This window comes from Macrosteles quadrilineatus, unplaced genomic scaffold (genome assembly GCF_028750875.1).
Source record: "Macrosteles quadrilineatus isolate MER2022 unplaced genomic scaffold, UCM_ALF_1.0 Scaffold_8__2_contigs__length_117827958, whole genome shotgun sequence".
NCBI classification, from domain to species: Eukaryota; Metazoa; Arthropoda; class Insecta; order Hemiptera; family Cicadellidae; genus Macrosteles; species Macrosteles quadrilineatus.
In genome coordinates this window covers 57,213,060-57,237,476 of record NW_026542601.1, presented here as the reverse complement: position 1 = coordinate 57,237,476, position 24,417 = coordinate 57,213,060, and the positions used below count along the sequence as shown (strand labels likewise).

Below are 24,417 nucleotides of genomic sequence, written 5' to 3'. Positions count from 1 at the left end.
ACAACAATAGTGTAGGTAAACTGTAAACAGCAAAATTTGATTTAATAAACTGGATTAAGCTTTATTTTAACGTCAAGTTGATTTACATTATTCGAGTGTATTTATTAATAACAATCGCAATTCATAATAAATTATATCAGTAATCCTAACGGTTACATCCTAGCTTGAATATAAATTTTAGCATTCGTGTAATAGTACCTCTGATGTATAACGGATTACCAGGCTATAATTGTGTTAATTGGTTACGCCAGTTGAACGTCCAGATCACCTGACTTACTCAATATGAGAAAGCAGTTCAGTACCTCAATTCCGTGGTGTTACCTTTGTCTGTAGTGATGTATTACCTTGGAGTATGCATTCCATCCCGATGATCAAGTTGCGACTTACTTCCTTGTATCATTCTTACTAACGTGTTGAAGACTTACCACACCTCTACATCTACCTCTTCCTTCACCTCCACCTCTACCTTTTCATCCACTTCTACATTTTCCTCCACCTCTACCTCTTCCTACACCTCCACCACTACCTCTTCATCCACCTCTACCTCTTCCTCCACCTCTTTATGCTCTTACGTCACGGCTCGCTGACCCACCCTTGCCCATATTACAGTACGGTGGGGGCGAAGGCCGACGTCTGGGAGTCCACGAGACACCCCTGACTCTCCAAGATGATTGTCTTCAGCAGCTCGGGTACTCGGACCACTCCAGGAGAGCGCGTCTGGGCATCGACCCTGACCTTAGACATATAATCAGGTTTTACGTGGGTAAGTCACCTACAATAATACAATATTTCAACTCTAGAACCTAAAGTTTGACTAGGAGATTACTTTTGATACGACCCCAAATTCAACAGCGGAGGTGAAGCCAATGTTGAAAAGGATAGGGTTGATACATTTTGGCGGCAACAAATCTTACAGTACACCATATCGACATACTGTAAGTATATGAAAATAGACGACACACTATCTAACCATCTCATTAAAGACAAATTTTGAATAAACTATTCATCAAACGGGCCCAAACTAACAACATACACGTGAAAATTACAAAAAAGTATTTTAAACTTTTCTTTAATGCTGAAAAAAATGTTTATGATAGTTCATACTCAATATTCATATTTCACCCGCAGGCCCAGCATGTGGAGGTCAAGAAACAGGAGGAAGGTGCGGCTCTGTGCTCGTGCTGAAGGGGTTGGTTTTACCGCAGTGGAAGCGACGCACTGTGGCTGTCATAGGAAACAAGCTCTTCATCCATCCAGGTATCACATACTATAGAAATATAAAATTGTCATAGCTACTCCTTCTACTCAACATAGTGGATTTTCATCCATAAGTAGCAGAAAGGTCTTCAGTGTACGGTTGATACTTGTATCTCAACTAATCTCCTTGGTTACAGCTCCTGGCAGTGCAGCCACTACAGAGGTCGTGGAGGTGAGTGGTGCTGACGTTGAAGTCTGCAGGACTACGAGGTGCGGAAGGAAAGTTCTCAAGGTTTCTACAGGAAGACAAATCTTCCTTGGATTCGACACATCTTGGGAACGTCAACTGTGGTGGTGTTGGCTTACCCAGGTAAAAGAATATTCATAGCGTTCACAAATATAATAGTTTTAAGCATCTTGGTTCGGTAAAGTTACCTGCAACACAAGAAGGTATTTCTCGATAACTCTATGGTTAAACAAACAAAGAAAAAAGTGTTTTATCTGTACTTTATCTAACACATCTCAGACCATGCACACTTTGAGCATGACTTAGATATTCATAATTTTGAAGAACCGGATTGAAGCCATCGTTCTGTTATGAGTGGGAGCGTCGTAAAACAGACTATGCAAACCACTAAGTACCTCAGTGTTAAGTTCGACAACAAGTTGAGCTGACAAGGCATGGGGGACAAGGCTGCTAGGATTGTTGCTGCTCTTCGTATTGACGTACAATTTCAGACTGTGCTCTTTTAATGGTTCTGATAAGTAAGCAGCCAGCAGATACGCTTAATAAAGTGTATTTGTTGAGTGCATTGAGGTGGCACTAAGGGTTGGTTCTTTCCGGGTACCACACAGTATCTGTACCAGATGTTTGAGCGATTTATGAAGTCATCCTCGTCATCCTCTTGGCAGTAGAGAGGAATGCGAATTACCAAAAAGGCGATGTCGGTGAAGATGCCTCAAGAACGAAAGAGCGATCCCGCACCTTCCAGATATGGTAGAAGAGTTGGGAACAGGTGACTCGAGAACGAAGGATTTCCAGACTCGCAGTAGGGATGGAATGGTGGCAGAGAAAGGTGGGCCACTTCCTTGTGGATTTCTTGTCAGGTCACCGCTATTTTCAGTCAAACCTAAACTTAGATTTTCACAGACTTCTTTCTAATCTTGCCTAAAAAATATAACACACCTAACTTAAGTTTATAACAGTTCCTCCAAAGGTTCTTCCACAAAAAACTCTGGATTTACTCGAGGAAGCTCACTTAGGAAACTAGCGTTCATTGTTTATCTGTCAATTTTAATCATGACAGACCTTATTTCACAGATTTTGTTACTATTACTTAATGTTATTGTATGAATGCTTAGGATTTTTTATGTCCATCGACCGGTAAGCTAGCAGTGAATACAGTATAGCTACACTGCATTCACATCTGCTTAGTATTTATTTGCTTTCCTCAATTAAAAATGCCTGCTAGCTGGTAAAATACTCTCTTCTTGTGTTTCCTTGGCCACTGTAGCTTACGACATTGATTATCTATCTATGTATCTATACTATTATAAAATTGAGGTGTAGCCTGTCTGTCTGGGCAGCTGTCACGACTAAACTTATAAACCGATACAGCCAAAACTAAGCACAAAGAAGGTCCACACATCTAGGAATGTCATATGCTTATTAACCTCCCTGAGTTCCTTTCGGGCTACACCCCTTGGATGTCCATAGTTTTGAGGTGAGGTTTTAAAAAGTAATTATTAATTGGTCTCCATGGAAACCTGAGAAAATTCGCAATGTTTACCTTCGTGCTGCTGGCTTAAATGTAAACAATCAGAACTGTCAAATGCTCATTTTACTATTAGAAAACTGATCTAAAGAAATTAAATATATTTTAGACAACTATGTGGTAGGATTATGTAATCTAAAACTTTCTCATGGATTATTTATTCTAAATCTATTTCTGTAATTATGAAACTGATTTTTCTTCCCGTTGTGAAGCACGGGTACAGCAGCTAGTTCTAAATCAGAAAAAATGTATTGCAACAATATACACATTTACCGTTGCATAATATTCATTAGGTTGACTTGCAAAATAATATAAATATTCAGATTCTATTTAATCGTAAATCGGATGGATTCTCATAGGTTACTGTACACCTAGCTTGTCAATGACTGAAAAACAATTTCCATTCAGTTGGACTTTTTACCCTCCATAGACCAAGGACGACCGTCATGGGAATGCGACTTTCGCCGACATTGTCAGTCCGAAAGCAATATCGCTCTTACTAGTAGGGCCAGTGGGTCGCTGGTGACGGGTATTTGACTATAGGAGTGTGACTAAACCATCCAAGTGGCTCTCCTTTCCCTCTTCGCGATGTAGTTTACAAACACAAACACTTGGTGATGGGAGGCAATCACTCCAGTCTAGGTTTCCAATTTCTTGGTTGTAGGCTTTTCAATTTATTTTAATTGTAGCCTATAGTTTTAGATGTTGCTATTTATTATAGCTTAAGACATGGCTAATCCATACGTCTCTGCTTGTTTGTTCTGGATAAACACAACAAATACTGAACACACAGGCTACAACAGACATGCCCTCGGCTAAACAAATTATACACTCGATCTGCATGGCCTTATGACGCCCTTTAAATCATCTAAAGCAACGTCTCATCATTTGATGGTTCAAAATGCCTAAGAGGTGGCTATGGTAATATACAATATCGGTAAATTCAAAATATACCATTCATTGCGCCTTTGTCTCATACTTAAGGGGCAATGAACAAAATAGTAATTGAAGGATATATTTTCCTACTTTTCCAAGACTCGTCGATTAAGAAAAAGCTTCAAGGCAGTTTGAGGCTAGGGAAAAACTGAACAAAGTGTGAGTTTAAGTCAAAAGTAGGGAGTAGTCAAAATAAAATATAACAAAAACAGTAAACACGATTAACAGATTATATTTTCTATGTTATATATGAATAGTAGTTTTATTTTCACGTAGTTAACTCACAGATTAATCCATATTTTTTATAAAGACGTTAAAATTCAACAAAACAAAGCCATTTCGACGAGTAATGATAGACAAATCTCAGTGTTTTGTTTTCAGAGAACCATCTTTGAATTTTATGGTGTTTGTAAGCGTAACAATATTGTAGCAGAATGCAAATGCTCCAAAAGACATCAGGGTCAGCGGCGGCGCTCCTGTCAACGGGACCGGGGTCGCAAACTGAGGGTAATCATCATGTTGTTTGTGTAAAGACGGGACTACAAATTGCTAGCGAAGTAACATACTGTTATAATTCAGATCATAATTTTATGAGGCTGTAGTTTGTACGGATACATCTTTTACTATGTATGCTAAATATGCTAAGTTAGGCATGGTATTATAACAGGACACTTTCTTTCTATGATATTCTAGGCACTAAAAAACATCTTCCGCCCTATTGTTTCCGTCCTCTTGAACACAGATTATTTCATTTTATGGTTGATTCAGTCCTTTCTTGAATCAAACTTCTACATCAGTATTCTTTGGAGGAACACTGAATCATGAGTGGTTACTATTTTAGCCTCTCAACGCCTGTGGTTTTTGTGAGTTTATTTGTCTAAGCACACCGAGTCAACCGGGTAACGGACGATATGCCTGTTTGCCTTGCGTGAAGGTAATACATTTTATACTTAATTCGTGATTAGAGCTTGGTGTAGATGTGCAAATAAAAGAAGGTAATTCAGATGAAAGAGAGAACTTCTCTCCTGTCGGTAAAGGGTTAGGTTCGCTAAATAAATTTGCGCTTTTCATTACACCATTAACCAGGCTCACGTTACTTATACTAAAAGCTGTCAATTAAGAAAAATTACTGTAATTACAAGTTTTTGCTACAGCGGGCCGTATCGTCCAACACCCGTCCTAGCTCTGGTCTAGTTATTATCAAAGGTTAACCTGTTGTTAAAAAGCATTCAACAGTAATAACCAGATGACAAAATGTAACTAATTTCAGAACTGATCCTTCATGGATTCGAGTGCAACGCTTAGATTTTCAGTCAGTAGTTGGTTACCGAATTTTCCTCATTTCTACCACTGCCATGAATGGTTTTGGTGTTTACTCAAGTCCCAAAACAGTGTGCATCAGAACAGCTACAAAATAATACTAATGAAAATCCTTGCTACAAATCCTCCTATCGTCAGGAAGCGAGTTGGCCTAGTGGTGGAGCAAGGGCTTCATTTCCCGAAGTCCCTAGTACAAATCTGACAAATCCCCAATCGCTTAACCATATTTAATGATGCGATCCTGCGCCTGAACTCATATGTCAAATGGTTAAATGCTAAAACCTAACCTCATGAGATGAACATAAACTCCCCATTCTATCCCCAGCTTATCCCTGCCATCAGTGTGCGGGGGCGGGACTCTGACACTGTCAAGATGAGTCAACCTACAGTAGGATCATGCTGTGAACCGTGACGTTACCGTGACGGGAGTGACGTGACGCTACGACAGACGACAGACGACAGTGCGTCACACAGAGTCTGGTGCGGTACCTCCTCCGCGACTGTGCTGAGCAAGCTGTGCAATCTTCAGTGTTTAGAGATCTGTGTTGTGAGTGTAACGTGCAAAGCGTGTCGTTGTTTAGATATTATTGTAATGAGCTTTGAAAATTCAATGGGTTTAGATAAATGAAATTAAATTTACCTTGCATAACGCTAGTGTCACCTTTCGCACAGGTCCCCGCAACAAGACGTGTTCCATTTATACTGGGCTGATTAAAAAGTGGTAGGAAAAAAAGTTATTTGTGTGAAATTTTTTAAATTAAAAAAATATGCTTTGGTATTAAATTATAATATTTATTTTTTGTAGTACTAGTGCAAAGTATCTTTAAAATTAATATCTCATCTCTTACCGATGATCTCCCACTGACAACTAGCAATTAATGTTGAAAGTTAAAATGTGACGTTGTTCTTAAAAAAGGAGTAAAAAACGTAAAACTTTAATGGATTTCCACTGACTGTTGCTGAAGAATATTTTAGAAACTAATTTTGGTAAAACATCCAATAATTTAACAGTAAACGAAAAATACATCAAACGGATACCTTTGATGTCCTTGAAAATTGATTGGTTAATTGCATTACTTTAACCGACAGTACTAGTTTACCCAAACTTTAAAAGATACATCAGTTGAGTTTAAATCCATGACACTTCGATTTCACGATAAAACGAAATTCAAAATAAACCAACTCCTCTACAAATAACACAATAAAACATGCCACAATCCAACTCTCTAACTCCCTTCTACTATCAAATCCGAGTCCCTTCACCACTTTGCCTACAAACGATTTCGCTAATTGTGCCTAACGGTCAAGCGGGTTTCACGCGATAAATTACAATTAGAGAATGCTCTAGCAGGTCCAGTGTCCAGTGACACGAAACAAAGCGAGGAAGTGGGTCGAACAGGTGATAATCGATCAGCTGATAATTGATCAGCTGTTTCCCGAGCGTGCAGCATCCCAGTTTCCCGCCGGACGTACGAATCCTGCACGCTTTTCCGCGAAAGTGTCGGCGACTGTTGCAAGGCGTTTGTGTCCAGTCGGCTTCGGACGTTGAAACTCTTCTGGTGTCAAACTCCTAGACTAGAATTTTACAATCGACTTGATTACGAGTACTACGCCTAATTGTACTTAACAATCAGTTGTATTGATTCATCAAGTTAGGAAATTAGAATATTATGTTGTTCTGAAACAATTCATAAATGAGTTAAGTGCTTCAAAATAAACCAGTGAAGTGTGTGCGAGTGACATTATGTAAAGTGTGAAGCGGTTATCTGGATAGATCGGAATTCATGAAGCCATGTCTATTGACCAGGATTCGCTTGAAGAGGTAATCCTAAACTCAACTAGGAAATAAGTAATTTTTATGATGATATTGGATTTCATGATGATTATATTGTACTATTACGTTATTTTCAGATGCATAATGTATTCTAAATAAGATAGCGGCCATTCTGGATTTTAAAATTATACCTAAACATAAACTAAGAACATCGTCTTTTTCACAGTTTATTTTTGTTTACTTTTAAGTAAGATTTGTGTGTACAGTAGTATAACCACAGACAAGGGATTTTCCTTGTCTGTGGTATAACGTAACTTTATAGGGAAGGTATTTTTTTAGTTTTCCATAAATCTATCTGGGGAGATAATGGAATTCGATAGAAAATCATATTGATCGTCTTAGGTTCACAATTTTAATTTAATTTTTAAGTAAAATACTGTACAACAAACCAACGTGTGATTCAAATAAGAGATGAATCTAATTATTTTGCAAATTTGTTGTTCGTTTGTAAGGTTTGTTTACATACAATATTGGTGTATTTATTATACAATATTTTCTGGTGCCGAGTCTCAATACCAGTTTGGTCGCAAAAACCTCCGTGGCTGAGAACCTGATGCATGATGCATGTAATTTTCACGTTACCTAAAAGAATATTTATGGAAAATAAAAGGAATAGCCATTTAAACCAGTTTGTAGTAAAATCTCATAATTTTTTATAGTACTTTAGATAGTTACATTAGAACATACATTCATGGTTACAACAAGCAACATGAAATATGTTGGTTTTCTAAAACTTATTCTTAAACCTATTATTAATGAAGACATTTTACCAAAACTAAATTATGTACATAAAATTTCCGGACATAAAACTGGTTGAATTTCTGACATTTTTGCTTACGATCTAGTTTAGGGATAAAATCATCTAGTAGGGGAGTTTCATAAGGAGATTCCCTTCCATATATTAAATTAATCGGGGTCTTTTGTAGAGAATCTCCCTCTCCTAAACAAATGTAATATACTGTAAGTAAATGTTTCTATAAATGTGCTATGTAAAAGTAAACAATACGTATATCAACAATTTGGGTTCATTTGGGTAACACAACCCAAACTACAACAGGGACGCGCGTTGGCCAGTAACTGATGATCAACAAACTCCTTTATCTTGTACAACCAAACGACTACTAGTTTTTACTTTTTTATGTCGCACTCTAGCATCTTAGTTCACTAAGTTCTAATTCAAAACTTTTTATACATTACTCAAGGCTAATCCTAAAGGGTTTTAGGTTTTAGGCCCATAATTTGAATCTATAAATACAACAAACCCATTTTTGCTTAGATTTCCTTGTTTTTAAGGTTTACCTACATAGTATCGTATTCAATGTATTATTTAGTTTTTGTAGTAATAGATTAAATAGATCAAATCCCCTGGTAATTGGCGGGATTTGACCCCCGGGAACTTGGGGGCCGAAGTCCCGCGCTCTGCCACTAGACCGGCTCGCTACCCATTGTCATTTTAGATTTGACACAATTTTTGTTTTAAGTTTTGACATTGTTGTTAGCACGGGGAGAGTTTTAAGAAAGTAAGGAGATTCTCAAAATACCTGTAAATTGAAAGAAGTCGCGACTGTTATCGGGAACTGAGTCCTCAAGATGAAAAGCTACAATGACTTTATACCTACACTTTTTTAATACGTCTTTTCTGAAATGGTGACCTTACAAAGATAGGTACTTACTTAAAAAGGCAAGTATGAATGGAGATGAGTGTTAGATGAAAGGCGCGATATTGTAGTCTTGTTACTGACTAAGGCTGGTATGGCCCTTAGACAGGACTCTTAATTAATATCCCATACCAATCTAGCCCAATAGCAACTAAGGGACCACAGTTTATAGTGGAATCCGAACCACATTTTCTCATTGTAATTTATGAATTGGTCTAATTATCAGGATAGTACTACAAAAAGTCGTAGTACTCACTAGTGGGATGTTAATCCACACCAGGGAGTATTGGATCCACAGATCATGCCTAGTATCCACAATTCGTGACGACCAAGTAGCTGGATTACAGGACGACGCCACCTTCCCAGTCTACTTTACGACTACGACAATAGTTTAATTCTTTGCAAAGAAATCCGCTCATGAGGGCTCTCAGGTCATGCGTGAACTAAACTGTTAGTGATCAAGTCCTTTAATCCACCTGTACACCAGTTTCGAACGCACAAACTCTTACAAACAAAGCACAAGTGACTCTAAAGTCACGGAGGTGCGTTTGCGTTGAGCAATTAAAAGTTAATTGTTTCACTTTTCCCCCGAAGCAAACCGTGGTTCCTGTCGTGCTCCGTCGACTCACAGACTCAGACCCTTGACTGCGGATGTCCGACCCACAACACATGTCCGTTACCTCCTGTAACTCTTGTAACATCTGTATATACTTAGCTTAATACGAGACACTATTTTATATCAATGGGGTTTTGTTCATATTTTCCATTTTGATAAGTAAAACAAGTGAGGACGAGATCAGATTCGAGATCCTGAAAGAGATCTTTTTTAAGAAACCTTGATAGAAAATTTCCGCGATAGTCCTTTCAATAATTAAACTAACAATCGATAAAATTATACATCAAGAAATTGTTATTTGTGTAACTAGTGAGCGAAAACACACACTTTGCATTTTGCACTCGTGATAAACATTATACAGGGTGTTTGTGAACTCTCTCGCAAAAATTCACAGGATTATTCCTTGGGTTAATACATGAATATTTTACATTATAAACATGGGTCGCCGGAGCCTCGTTTTCCGTCTGTCTGTGTTTTTTATAAATAACCTTATTACTCGAGGTAAAAACTTTAAATTTGACACACTTGTGTATTTTAACGTGGTACACAAACATGCAAAATTTCATTTCGTTGACTATAGCCGTTTCAAAATGGCGGCCATCTAAAATCTTTGACCTCAAATTACATGAAAACCACTAGAGTTACAAATACCCCCGCCGCAGCTAACCTGCTGTCTAAGCGAATTTCCATTTGGCTGAATTGCTTTTCAATTGATCTATTTAAATAAAATTAGGTTTAACGAGTACCTAGGTTTGCTGCTACAAGGAAACTAATAAAGTGTGTGTTTTAAGTAAAATAATTATTTCTTAGTATAAAATGAATATATTTGCCAAGTTTGATCAAAAGATATCCATAAACAAGCAAACTACAACATTTTACAATATTCTCCATAAGAATAACATGGGGATTTTAAATTTACAATTTTTTTAGTTTTCTCCGTAACTAATAACCGTAAAAAACACTTTGATATACTGAATTGTTTGTTTTTTTAAGCTCTTTAAGAAGGTTTAGAGAAAAATTGGGAAATTTTGTGTTTTGAGGGTCAAAAGTGAGAAAAACCAATTTTTACCCCATAAAACCCCCCATAAAACCCTGTTCCCATGGTCCAATCATGCTGGATCGCGAACTCATTCAAGTTTATCCCGCCTTACACCTTCAAACCAAATTTCATCAAAATCGGATAAAAATTACTCAAGTTATCGTGTTCACGGACACATATATATATATATAAATCTATATATATATATATATATATATATATATATACATATATACAAATTTGAACGAATGGTGTTTTTGGCCTCTGGGGACATCGAAATGAAAAAGTAAATCGGTCCCGGGCCTAAGTCTTACCATGAGACCTACGGTAATAGCTACTTCCCTATAGGGAAATTCGCTAAAAAACACAAGGATAACAAAATTGACGCACATTGCTGACCTTGTGCAACATTTCCCCCTCATTCACAACTGAATACTATGCTAACAACAGTAGTTGGTTTGGTTGCACGTGGTTGCACAAATAAATATTTAAACTGCATTATCAGGAACCGGTGTCCCACCTGGCAAGTGGTCGTTGATGAAGACATTGTCATGTCACGCTTCTGCCTGTCCAATGATCTGATTGGAAGAGGAAAGTATTAGACTGGAAATGAGAAGGAGGGACAATGATCTTGTTTTGAAAAAACAATAAAATTGTAATAAACCCTAGTTGATCAAACTGGTTAGTCATTCTCTATGTACATTTTTCCATCCTTCTAGAATTTACTGTACTCGAAAACAAAATTTAGATACATATCCTTTTAAAAATTAAACCCCTAACATGCATCACTGGCTATAGTCTTATTGGAAAGGGAAACACAGTTTAATATGTGATCTCATTTTAAATTACACTGGGTCAACATACCAGTAGAATATTTTTGTATAGCCTATCATCCAGAATGTATAGATAATATGTATTGATAATAGCATTAACAGTATCATGACCCAAACCATAATTGTTGGCTGACATCACAAGTAAAGAAGAAAGCGCTTACTGTGATATATCCAGAGAGCACAGAATAGAAACTGTGCTCTCTGTGTTTCTAGTTTCTATTCTGTGCTCTCTGGGTATATCATCTAGAATAAGCTAGAAACTGATGGTCGTCATAAACATATTCAAGCGTTAAGGGACAGCAGGAACAGACACACACAAAAGATTATTCGGATTACTATAAGAAGCATACTTAAAGTATAATAAGTTATAAGTTATACTTAAGTATAATGGTTCTACTTTCTCGTTTACATTAATAAATTTTGTGTGTCAAATTCTTATTAGATTGATAAGTATTTACTATTTACACCGGTAAAGTATATCTCTCTGGATATGACTGGGACGGGTGGCAACGTCCTGTAATCCAGCTACTAGGAGGTCACGAATTGTGGATATTTATAGGCATGCACTGGGGATACGATACTCCCTGGTGTGGATTAGCGGCCGCACTAGTGAGTACTACTACTATGTGCAGTATTACCTATCTTGATAATTAGACCAATTCGTTAATAACGAGGCAAAAATGTGGTTCGGATTCCACTATAAACTGTAGGTCTCTTATTTGTGATTAGCTGTATGTGCTATTAATTAACATCTGTGTCTAAGGAATATGTCGGCCTTAGTCACTAACAAGACTACAAGATCGCACCACTCATCCTGCACTCCATTCATACTTGGCTTAAAATACCTACTTTGTATGGTCCATATTTCATTCAAAAGTATTAGAGTATTAAGTGTATGACTTTTAAAAAAAGAAGACGGTCTTAATCAGGAAATGCATTAATATTGAGACAAGATTACACGGCTCCTCTTAGGCATGTAACACTACGTACTGGACTGCATCTGTAACTGTAACTGTTCACTGTTCAGTTTGATACACGCCATATCCATAAGACGTTGAAGGATTTGGACCACGTTATCTTAAAAGCATATGATTTTCTCAATTTTTACTTTCTCCCCCTATACCATAGTATATGGAGAAAGTATTGTTTTCGTCAAAATTTTTGAGTTTGAGTTTTGAGTGGATATATTCGTTTTGGGTCCCCCTGGACCCAAAAAAGTGGTTTTCGAAGTGATGTCTGTGTGTGTGTGTGTGTGTGTGTCTGTGTGTCTGGATGTGTACAGAGCTAGAGACCACACATGTGGTCCGATTTCGATGAAATTTGGTATGTAGGTTCTAATCCATGGTATCTCCAGGCGTTTTTTTCATTTTTTTGAAATTTTTATTTTTAATGGGGATTTTTCCATAAAAACCCATAAAAAACGGGAAAAATCGGATTTTCTCGAAAATGCCCCGAACGATTTTGATAAAAATTTAGTATGTTGTAGCCCTTTAAATTCTGAATAAAATGGTACTAATCCCATATCTGTAAAAATTACCGTTCAAAAGTTATGGTCAAATATGTTATTTTCCCATAAAAACCCCATAAAATAACAAAAAATAGGATTTTAGAAAAAAATCCGGTTTTGATTTAACATAGTATGTTATAGTCCTTACAGTTTTGATAGTTTTTTAAAATTTTTTAGAAATTTTTATTTTTAATGGGGATTTTCCCATAAAACCCCATAAAATAACGAAAAAATATGATTTTCCCAAAAATGGCCCGAACGATTTTGATAAAGATTTAGTATGTTATAGTCCTTTATATTCTGAACAAAAAGGTACAAATCCCATTTCTGTAAAAATTACGGTTCAAAAGTTATTGTAAATTATGTCATTTTACCATAAAACCCCCATAAAATAACAGAAAAATCGGATTTTCCCAAAAATGGCCTGAACAATTTTGATAAAAATTTAGCATGTTATAATCCTTTAAATTCTGAACAAAATTGTACAAATCCCATTTGCGTATAGGCCTACAGTTATTTACTCTCACCACTTACACATGATAAAGGTTTTTGACAAACTTATGGGAGAAAGTATGTGTCAGAATGCTGATACCGTTTAAATAACACTTGTGTTAAAACTACAAGCTCCGTGATGTGTTACAGGCTAGTGAGGCCGAAGCTGCGGAGGAGCGACTGGACCTGAGCGGCACAGGACTGGAGCGTATCCCAGAGGCTCTGGTCACCTCCTGGCCGGACCTTCGGGAACTCGTCATCTCCAGGAACCGCGTGCTGGACAACCTCCATCTCCTGGAGAGGCTTCCGGGACTGCGCAGGTGAGAACTTAACAGTAAACTTTGGAATGTTGATTATAACACTCTTCAAACCGAAAGAAGTCTTTGATAGTGGTCCTTTGAAGAGAGTGCTAAAAATATATCTTAATTGGCGGAGACTAATTTATTTCAAGCAATTAATGGGATGATAGTTGTTGAATTGGTATATACCTTGCTGTATAACAAGTTGTTTTACGAAAAATTGGTGGGTGTTTATCTAAGATAACAAACAATTAAAGGCCCAATTGCTTAGTCAGATCCAACTTTACCCACTCTTAAATTACGAAACTACTTATTACGATCGGCATCTATATTTACTATAGACCATAGTAACAACGTAACTTCTCACCTTTAATGTAATAGGTAATATGCTGGCAAAAATTAATAGATGAAACATTTCCTGTGAATTTTGTTATAATAACTAACGCTGTTGTTACTCAAAAGTCAATACCGTATAGAAATTTTTTTACACAACATATTATTGTTCTGAAATTGTATTAGGCAATGAAGAGTCGTGGAAATACATCTGTAAACAATAATCTGATTGTGATTATTTTCATTTGCAAGGTTGGTGGTAAGCGCAAACCAATGGACCGCTCTACCGGCCGCCGTCTCCCGTCTGAGGAACCTGAGACAGCTGGATATTTCTGACAACCGTCTAGCAGTTCTGTCAGAGGATCTCGCCAACCTTACCAAGTAAGTTGTTACTTTTACAGCTGTTGTCACTGAGAGCTTTGAAAAACGTGATCTCTTTTTTCCTTACTATTACTGGAGAGTGAATAAAGTTACTTTCTTAAAATCGCCAGGATGAACATGAGATTTCTCCCTTTTACCAGGACGTTTCGGATATAGCAACATCAAAATTTTGCCAGTGAGTATTTTTAAAATTTGGATTTGGATCTTTTTTGTAAGACGGTTAAGGGACGAATTTGGGAGGGGAGGGCGTTTACGCTATTTTGATTGCAAAATACAGTACCAAACTACTCAGATCAACTGGAACTGCGCATTTCCCTTCCATCCAGTGTGAAATCCTATTTACTACTAGATGAGTGAGACAATTGACGTGCCATTCTTGGGGTCTAAGATCAGATGATTGTTTAGCCAGTACCATAAATTTAAAGCCTTTATTGCCAAACACATTAACCTATGATCACCTGATAAGCTAATAAGGGTCACCTGAGTCTGGATCTTAATCGTCAAATAGCTACAAAGTTTCATCCAGGATTTAGTCAGCTATGAGTCAGTTAGTTAATCAGTTGATGTTGAGCTGAACACCCAAACACGAACTGAGATAAAACAATAGTGACGGAGAAGACGTGTTTAGATGTTTGCCAACTTGACCTAGAATCCTGGAAAGACTGAAAAATTCTATGTTGACATAATTAAAAATTCACTTCTGCCTCAAACCATGATGCCCCCACAGCACCATAATCCATTCATATACTACAGCGTTGAACGGGAAGCAGTCTACTCTCATTATTCCCAAATCTCAATAAACATCGGTAAATCATCGCTTGAACGTTCAGAGATCCATCTTATGCAAAGCACTTTCGTTACCGCGCATCCTCCCATATCTCTCCTGCAATCGCTTCCGTTGTTTCGCTGTTTCCTGAGCCTGCTGACCGCTGAAGCGCGTCCAGCCTTCAGCACTTCCAGTGGCCTCCGCGTGCTGCTGCAGGAACATGCCTTTCGCCATGGACTCTAGTGATGGACGCCTTCGAGCAGGACTTTGAGTGAGTTTTGTAGGCCGATTTAGATTTCAAATTTGAAGATGGGTTAATTGTTGGTTATCTGTATCAAACATTGCTTACATTCAAACGGTCTTTGATGAATCACAATAGCCATTGTTTTTGTGTGTACTATTATGATTTCAATTAGTTTTTTGGTCCAAAGGGTTTTCTTGTAATTAAAGTGGCTGTTTTAGCAAGTTATTTGTATATTTATGAAAACACGTTCTGTATTGTTTCAAAGACGTAGTAACTGCTTATATATGCCGTTTTGTTTTTTATACATATTTGTTGCTATGTATTCCAATAGATAAAATATACTCCTTTAGTGGATTTCTCATCCATATAGAACACCTGAAGCCAATTTGTTAGTTCCGTCCGGTGCACTGTAAAGGTCGTGTTTTGTTTACAATTGGTTTCTTGTTATTTCAGTCATTTAAAACCTCGTTTAACCAAATAAAACGAACTAATCATAAAAAATTACCCGTCTTCTAGTTATATAGCCAAACAGTAAATCACAAATCATAAAATTAACCCTAATAGTCGATTAAATATAGGCACTTGAGATATAACGAATTCCAACAAATGGTTTTTCAACTGTTTTTGGTAGTAATAGGTGTAGAAAGTACTAGGGAAAAAGTCTACCAAAATCGGACAACCGGAAGTCGGGTTTTTCCAAGATGGCCGGCGTGAGGCCCTCAAATCGACAAGATGACTGCAAATTCGTCGATTCATAGTTCAGGATTGGCCGATTTCCACGAAAATTGGCAAACACATGTAGAACTATATTTCCAACCTTAAATATGAAAACCAGGCAGACAAAGTAACCCAAAGATGAATTTTCAGGGTGTTATGTGCTAAAAATAAGGGTTTTTTACTCAAATATAAGTTTTTCTAATATTTTGTACAAGTTTGTTATAATTTCAAATTTATTTTTTCACCATTAGATTCAACACAAAAAACCTAACAATTTAGTATATTGAATCTTTGTTCTGCTTCAATTTGTTACAGAGGTATTGAAAGTAATAACTTTAGTATGTTTTCTTGCCGAGATAACTCAATGTTAATCTTATGGCGAATAAGCATAAATATTAATATTATTTTTCATAAAACCTATATAGATAAGACTTTTTGTTCTGCTTCATATTATCTGTTTTAATATTTTTTTACCAAAAATTCCTTTTTTGGCAGTTACTATTGCAGCAAACCTACGTATTCGGTTCCTCAGTTTTAATCATAAAGAGAATAAGCAAAAATCAATTTCTTATTAGTCCGAGAAATATAGAATATTACCTAAAAAAATTGCAAGAAAACGTTTTATGTTTTTATGTTGTAGTGCTGGGTATGCAGAGTAACATAGTAAAAATTGCCAAAAATCGGTCTACGGGAAAACCCCTAGAATCAAGATTTAATAAGACGGATTTTCTCAACATTGGAAAAATAAAAAAAATTCCACATGCATTTTCATTGATATTGACTTCAGACCACCACCGATATTTATTGGGTTTTATTAGGTTTTTTGTGTTGAATCTAATGGTGAAAAAATAAATTTGAAATTATAACAAACTTGTACAAAATATTAGAAAAACTTATATTTGAGTAAAAAACCCTTATTTTTAGCACATAACACCCTGAAAATTCATCTTTGGGTTACTTTGTCTGCCTGGTTTTCATAATTAAGGTTGGAAATATAGTTCTACATGTGTTTGCCAATTTTCGTGGAAATCGGCCAATCCTGAACTATGAATTGAGGAATTTGCAGTCATCTTGTCGATTTGAGGGCCTCACGGCGGCCATCTTGGAAAAACCCGACTTTCGGTTGTCCGATTTTGGTAGACTTTTTTCCTGGTACTTTCTACACCTATTACTACCAAAAACCGTCAAAAAACCATTAGTTGGAATTTGTTCTATCTTGGAGGCTTTTTTGGGCTAAATCTACTCGTCTATAAAGCAATAGAAACAAAATTTCGTCTAACACCGCGATCAGTGTCACCGGACATGAACTTGACATGAAAAAAGAGCTTCAACATTTACAATACGTCTCTCTCCATTTTGAAGAGCTTTGATCATAAACGAGAATTAACACAAGCCTTCTAACAAAAGATTGTCCAAATCCTGTGAAAGGAACATTACAACCATGGTCCTATTAACCGTGTCATTAATCAACCAAATATGTCCTTCTTGTCTCTTATTTGTAATAGGTCTTACAAATCAGTCTTTAATGTTTGTCCTGTTTTATTTTACGGTCATCTTGCCTTGGATAAAGACCATTGAAATTGGAATTTTCTATGAAATTTCTCACCTTTGATGAACATTTTGATGACTTTGATGATGGAATATCATTTCAGGAAAGTCCCGCATTTGACAATTATCTTAAATATTTCTATTTACTTTACAAACTAAATATTTACATTTATAAACAACGTTCAAATCCTTGATGATAAACTTACGTTTGGTAAGAGGTGGTAGAGGTGGTCTATATTTAACAACCATCTTGAACTTTTTTTAATACCCCAGCCTAAAATTCCACCACTTTTAAAACCAACTTAAAATGATGATTAATTACCAGGTCAGAAGAGCTCTCTGGCGAATATTTGACAATTTATGAACTTATAGGTTGAAAGAACTTGGTTGGTCTATAGTTGACAACCTTACTACTTTTGATGACGAATTTCCCAGCTGAATAAAGGGTTTGCACTAAGACATCCAACTTGATTTTCTTGTCAATGTTTCAGGCTAGAAGAGCTCCGGGTAGACCGCAATGTGTTGGTCAGTCTGCCTGGGCGAGAGGGGTCCTTCCCGAAACTCAAACATCTGTCAGCGTCCCACAACCAACTCGGTGTCCTGCCGGCCTTCCTCTGTAGGAGCAAGGACATGAGAGCCCTCCATATACTGGTAATGTCCTTCTTTAGTTACCTCTGTAGATACCAAGTAGTAATGTGTACTAGTAGAAGATAGTAATGTAGATCGAAAATCCTAGAATGTTAGTGAACTGTGTCTTGCATTAATCTATATGTCTACAACCTTCCAAACAACTATTGCAGAACACTTAGCTATATGACCAAAACATCATAGTGTGTAGTTTAAAGTGAAGTTGGACGAAGTATGAGGTGTAGGGCGAATTGAGTGAATCTTTTACTGCCGAAAAACAGCTTTGCGCTCAGACCAACTTATCACTAGTCATTAGCACCTACCAATAGCAATTTTTTTAGAACCTCTAATCATTATATGCTGAAAAAATATCACTTTATCATGGTTATGTTTCAATAAACGCGAGTGCCTGTAAAGCACTTATTTAACCAATTGGGAGTCTAGTATTCTAAGTAGGAGTAACATTGACTTTAGATACATTACGGTAGTGTATTAGAAAGCATGTATAAGATAGCACGGTAGTCTACCATTTAATAAAAAGTGTTATAACTCATAAGTACGTTATTTTACAAAATCCTGATGCCCTAACATTTCCTTCATTACTTTTTTTTTGCAGGAGACGAATGAAGGAAGGAAGGACTCAGACTCTGGGCTAGGTGGAGAAGAGTTGAGAACAGTCAATCTTAGAGCGAACTGCCTCAAAGGGAATATCATCCTCGGCAACTACGGGGTAATGATTCATTCTGTAAATCAATAGTGTGTTAATGTCTTAAAATATGTTTGCAAAATACGATTAGATTGTGTGATCTACTTTTAACAATGGAAAGAGCCTTAACATTATCTTAGACAACTTCGTTAACAAAAAATTCAGTAAATTTTAGTAACGTTATTAACACTGTTCTTTTGAAAGCAAATGGAAGCAGCTTAAAATACCATACGCATAATAAATATTCACGCTTGCGTAATTTAACGTAATACAAACCGATACATTTCTGTTACTAATATGGTTGTTAATATATAAAAGAGATATTAAAAATAGTTGTGTGTTTACCACAAATGATTTCGTGTGGGTATTTACCATATGAAAACATTTTTTTCTTATAATGACAAAGTAATTATACATTTTTTATCGTAACCAAAATTAATGTCAAAATGAGTTTGATATGCACATGATCATTCCCGCATTATTCCTTACCCCATTTTCGTCCACGTCTTTGACTAAGAAACCAAGAAACCAATTTCATTTGAATAGGTATCCTGTTTGCTGAAAGGTTCTCTTTAAATTTCGGTTTGCTGCTTAGTAATTCATTGTATTTTCATTCATGGATTACTATAATGAAAAATAAATAATAATAAATAATAATGACATTGTAGTATACAACACACATAATAACCACTTATTGTGACTGATTCATTTGAGTAACAACGTACTTTAAATTTAATTTTAATTATATGATTGATGCTTATTTCTATTTCAATCTACTTTCACTTTTAACCAATGTTGTATTACAACACAGAAAGTACTTGTATGTAAAACGGCTGCATAATTAGTAAACTAGCGAAAGCAATTCTCATGATTTATTATTTAATCCTTTCTAACCCCACGTGTGTGAACGTAATTATGAGAGCCACTCCAAGGTTTGATTAAGTTCTAAACCATTTGTGTGAAAACTATTGGAAATTTTAATATGAATAGAATATTTCTGAATAAAATATCAGCTTTCATTCTTTTCTGAACAAAAATTGCCTGATGGACAACTGGTTAAATGATCCAAACCCAAACATCTCCAATTATAAACCATCTTAGTAGTAGTAGTTTTACGGGCCATTAAAAATCTATAAACTTTTCCCTTAGATGATACATTCTTTCAACTTATCATCACATTTATATTATAGTAAATTAACATTTTTGTCTTTGAAAGTGACGAGGAATTCAATAGCGGTACAGCATGCGTGCGGATTTATATAAAAAAAGGTTTCGTGATCATGTTTTTATCATAAGGGTATCGGTACATTCCTTCCGATTCCGATTTTAAGTATCGATACTTTAATCATTTGCTGTAATCATACTACTGAATAAAAACGGATCAATGATAGAAAATAATACCAAAGTGTGGATGGTTACTTAAAACAATTTAGAAATACTGTACGGCAAGCGTTAAAAAATGATTACTAACAAACTACGGACTGCCATAAAAAGTTAGGTATGCTATTACTTTATTTTCAAATATTTTATACAATAATTTAAGTACCTAAACCAATTAATCAAATCAAGTTCAATTACACGTTTTTTTTATAATTTTAAACGTACAATTGACTACTGCGGTTTATATTATAGTCAATTACATTCTGAGGGGATAGAGTTAACCAAGTAAAATAAATATTCAAATCATTAGTCAGTGAATTTCACGAAAAATAGCCCCGTCAAGAGGTATTTCCAAAGCAAAAGTTTGTAATAAAAAAAAACTACATATTAAATTATGAAACTAGGCCTATATGTAACAAAGCACTCACTGTAGATAAGTAGATGAATTCCATTTTAGACTAGAAAAGGCACAGATTAAGGGAAACAATTTTAATGTGTAGATAATTGCAGTTAAACGAGCCAAAGAGTGAGGAGGAAACAATTGTCTTTTCAATACTGCAATTACATAACAAGTTGAGAGTTCCCGATACAAATAGTAACCAGTCTCCGATGGGACGATCGCGATTGGATATTTCAGTTGCATTACCGAATCTGAGCTAAAGAGGAACAGAAGAAGATAACTGAACGGAAGTACGCTGGGTTACGAAGGACGTTGCTCCGGCTCTTACACAATTATCATTTCCTGAAGGTTTCTCCTTTGTTTTTGCCGCGAGATTCATCAGGAATCAAATGGCTCTCATAGGCACAATGAAGCACGGTCGGGAAAGTCTGGGAGAAATGTCCCAGGCTAAGCTGCAGTCTAAGTCGTGTAGCGGTTGAGAATAGTGCGTGAGGGTTGTGTAGGTGATGCCTCCGAAACTAGTTTACTTTATAGGCGATCTACAGTTGCAAAGGGTTGTAAAGAGTGTAGTTGCCTGTAACTAGTTTCTACCGTGCTAAGGGCGATTTATTCAAGTGAAAAGTGTTAAGTGACGTGTGGCTTAGTCACAGGCGAAAATGTGATTGTGAATTGATCTTGTGGATTAGTAAAAAATATTAGGATGATTACTGTGTTCTTCGACTGCAGCAGACGGTGACATGTAATTAAAAAATCCAAAATATTTTTAACCGTTGTGAACAATTAAATTTAATATACAATCTATAAAAAAGTAGGGAACTTTTAGTGGTTTCAGTGATTAAAATTAATTTGCGAATCGTAAATGTACATGACTGTTTAATAGTCAACACAGACAGCATCTAGTTTCTTTAAGTGTTTATTTGAGAATTCGGTCTTTCCCAAAGATTTTTCAGTTCCATTTTTACATCAAACCCGAGACAAAATTGAATAATATCATGCAATGAAATAATAACTTACGGCATGGATTTAAACATTTGAGATTTATACTTCACGAAAACGAACAGGAGCGGCATAGTAGTAGGGATAAAATGAGAGAATAGGGACAGGATGGTCTACAACTACAACGCACGTACAGAGACAGCGCGCATACGCGTCAGCGAGTACCGCGCATGCGTGCAACGTCACAAGGAGGCACTGCCCGCCCCTTCACCTCTCCCCCGCCCACAGTTTCGCCCCCAGACCCGTCCTCTAAGGGTGCCTCAAGGGGCAGCAAATAGACTTACTCTGGCTGGTTCTGTGTATGAGGTGGGTCATCATTATTTGTGATGAAATTAGGAAGTTGAGGTTAAAAGGGTTAGTTTAGTCCCTTTTAGTAGGCTATAAAAGTAGTATTTTTAGTATAATGTTAAAAGCTTGTGGTATCTGTGAGAAAAATGTTCAAAACAGTTTTTTGTACAGATCAGTCCTGTAAACTTGGCCCTTGTTGAAACTGCTGTCCGGATTTATAAGTCAGTGGGAGTGTTTGGCCATTTCAAATCAGATGATGACAGGGAGAAAGCATCGGTTATGTGAATGTAGATTACCTACAATAGTTTTTGGAGAAAACCTCCAAAAAGTAGGGGTGGCCACTCACCATGTTCCTCCTTTCACTCAGCGTAGACTACTCTTAAGAGCATACATTTCCCTATACACTGAGAAACTAAAATCAATTATTCAAACACCTCTTTCTGTGTAGAACTTAACTCAGCTGGACGTGAGTGAGAACAGCATCGAGTCTCTGGACCTGAGCGCGCTGGACAAACTGGAGAATGTTCAATGTTCCAAGAACCAACTACTTGAACTGTCCCTGAATGGAACAGCACTGGTGTCACTTATAGCTGGCAACAACAGTGAGTCATTTGCAATTTTTGATTATTAAAATATTGACCCAGCTGTGCTTGGGTATGTGGGTTAGTAAATGGCCCTTTCTTGATGAAACAAACAGCTGGTCTTAGTAAATCTCAAATCATATGGCCTCGTCTAATACAAAGCCACTGGGAAACAATAGTGACAACGCCACGGTGATTTATTGGCAATAATTATGGCGTTTGCAGGCTTACCTGACGACAACGTCACCTATGAAAATTGTTGAGCTAAACCAATATGATGACTTTAAAACCCAAAGACACTAAGGTCTTAGGGGTGTTTGTACTTAACACTGATATCCTCTGATTTTTTCTTACTTTATAGTGTTGGTACGTTGGTATTTTTTGTGTCAATTACTTTTTGAAAAAAAATCAACTTCTGCTATTGATAGCCAAGGGACTTTGAAGGAGATAATCTGGAATTCCTAAAACACATATGCCACGGTTCAATCCCAGATCACCAAAAAGCATTGAGAAAAAGCTAATTCATTTGTTTTGGGGTTATCTCTTTTTAGGAACATAATTAAATTGGGAAAATCAAAATAGATTGAAGAACTGTTTCAGTTTTTGTATGATCTCCTCACAACCAAAAGGCTATCAACATTCAAAATAGGTTCATATTGATACTAACCATAGACAATAGAGTAAATATTTGTCTATGCTATAACATAGGCCTACTTTAAATTATGACTAACTAATTAATAACTAAATACCCCCGCCGCAGCAAACCTGCCGTCTAAGCGAATTTCCATTTGGCCGAATTGATTTTCAATTGATCTATTTAAATAACATTAGGTTTAACGAGTACCTAGGTTTGCTGCTACAAGGAAACTAATAAAGTAGTGTGTTTTTAGTAAAATATTGATAGCTTACTATAAAATAAATAAATTTGCCAAGTTTGATCTAAATATATCCATAAACAAGCAAACTACAACATTTTACAATATTCTCCATAAGAATAACATGGGAATTTTAAATTTACAATTTTTTTAGTTTTCTCCGTAACCAATAATTGTACAAAAACACTTTGATATACTGAATTGTTTGTTTTTTTAAGCTCTTTAAGAAGGTTTAGAGAAAAATTGGGAAATTTTGTGTTTTGAGGGTAAAAAGTGAGAAAAACCAATTTTTACCCCATAAAACCCCCCATAAAACCCTGTTCCCATGGTCCGATCATGCTGGATCGCGAACTCATTCAAGTTTATCCCGTCAACCAAATTTCATCAAAATCGGATAAAAATTACTCAAGTTATCGTGTTCACGGACACATATATATATATAAATATATATATATATATATACATATATAAAAATTTGAACGAATGGCGTTTTTGGCCTCTGGGGACATTAAAATGAAAAAGTAAATCGGTCCCGGGCCTAAGTCTTACCATGAGACCTACGGTAATAGCTACTTCCCTATAGGGAAATTCGCTAAAAAACACACATTATAAATAACACATTTTTATTTTCAGAACTTCAGAGGCTTTCTGTCACGCCCCGTCCTTCCAAACTGAAACATCTTGACATCTCTTAGTAAGTACCGGTATTATAGGCCTAATTAATTTTAGCTCAAGTTTTGTACAATAGTAGACTTAGTTAAAGAACAAATTGATGGAAATTGATATACTTGTAAAATACATTGAATAAAACACTCGCTGAATCTATAGAAACAAAACAGCTTGAATTGATTGTACCGAAAATGCTTATTGGTCGATTTTACACTTTAGAAATGTATTAATTATTTTAGGACACCTCATCACTCTGTGTGACATTCCGGATATTTGGAAAGTATAGATACAGTTTAACTGTTAAAAACTTTGTGTCTTTACTGAGTTTTCAAAGACAATCAGACATTCTTAAGTTGAAAGCGATGCAAAATTTATCTTTTGATTTGAGACATTTTTTAAT

At 36.2% G+C, this 24,417-nt stretch overlaps 1 protein-coding gene across 3 annotated transcripts in view; it reads left to right on the top strand.

Annotated features, from left to right (window-relative positions):
• The first annotated feature begins 6,971 nt into the window (after positions 1-6,971).
• Positions 6,972-24,417, top strand: part of LOC128999822 (protein phosphatase PHLPP-like protein) — a 37,816-nt gene continuing 20,370 nt past the window's right edge. For 2 of the 3 annotated variants that reach the window (XM_054426514.1, XM_054426513.1), the window contains exons 1-7: positions 6,972-7,050; positions 13,358-13,527; positions 14,092-14,220; positions 17,987-18,146; positions 18,739-18,852; positions 22,341-22,494; positions 23,982-24,042. In XM_054426514.1, coding sequence (XP_054282489.1) covers positions 7,021-7,050; positions 13,358-13,527; positions 14,092-14,220; positions 17,987-18,146; positions 18,739-18,852; positions 22,341-22,494; positions 23,982-24,042 — 818 coding nt within the window. In that variant the 5' untranslated portion in view covers positions 6,972-7,020. Of the gene's footprint in view, positions 7,051-13,357; positions 13,528-14,091; positions 14,221-15,226; positions 15,258-17,986; positions 18,147-18,738; positions 18,853-22,340; positions 22,495-23,981; positions 24,043-24,417 lie in introns of those variants that run through there. The other variant, XM_054426515.1, reaches the window with a different exon arrangement.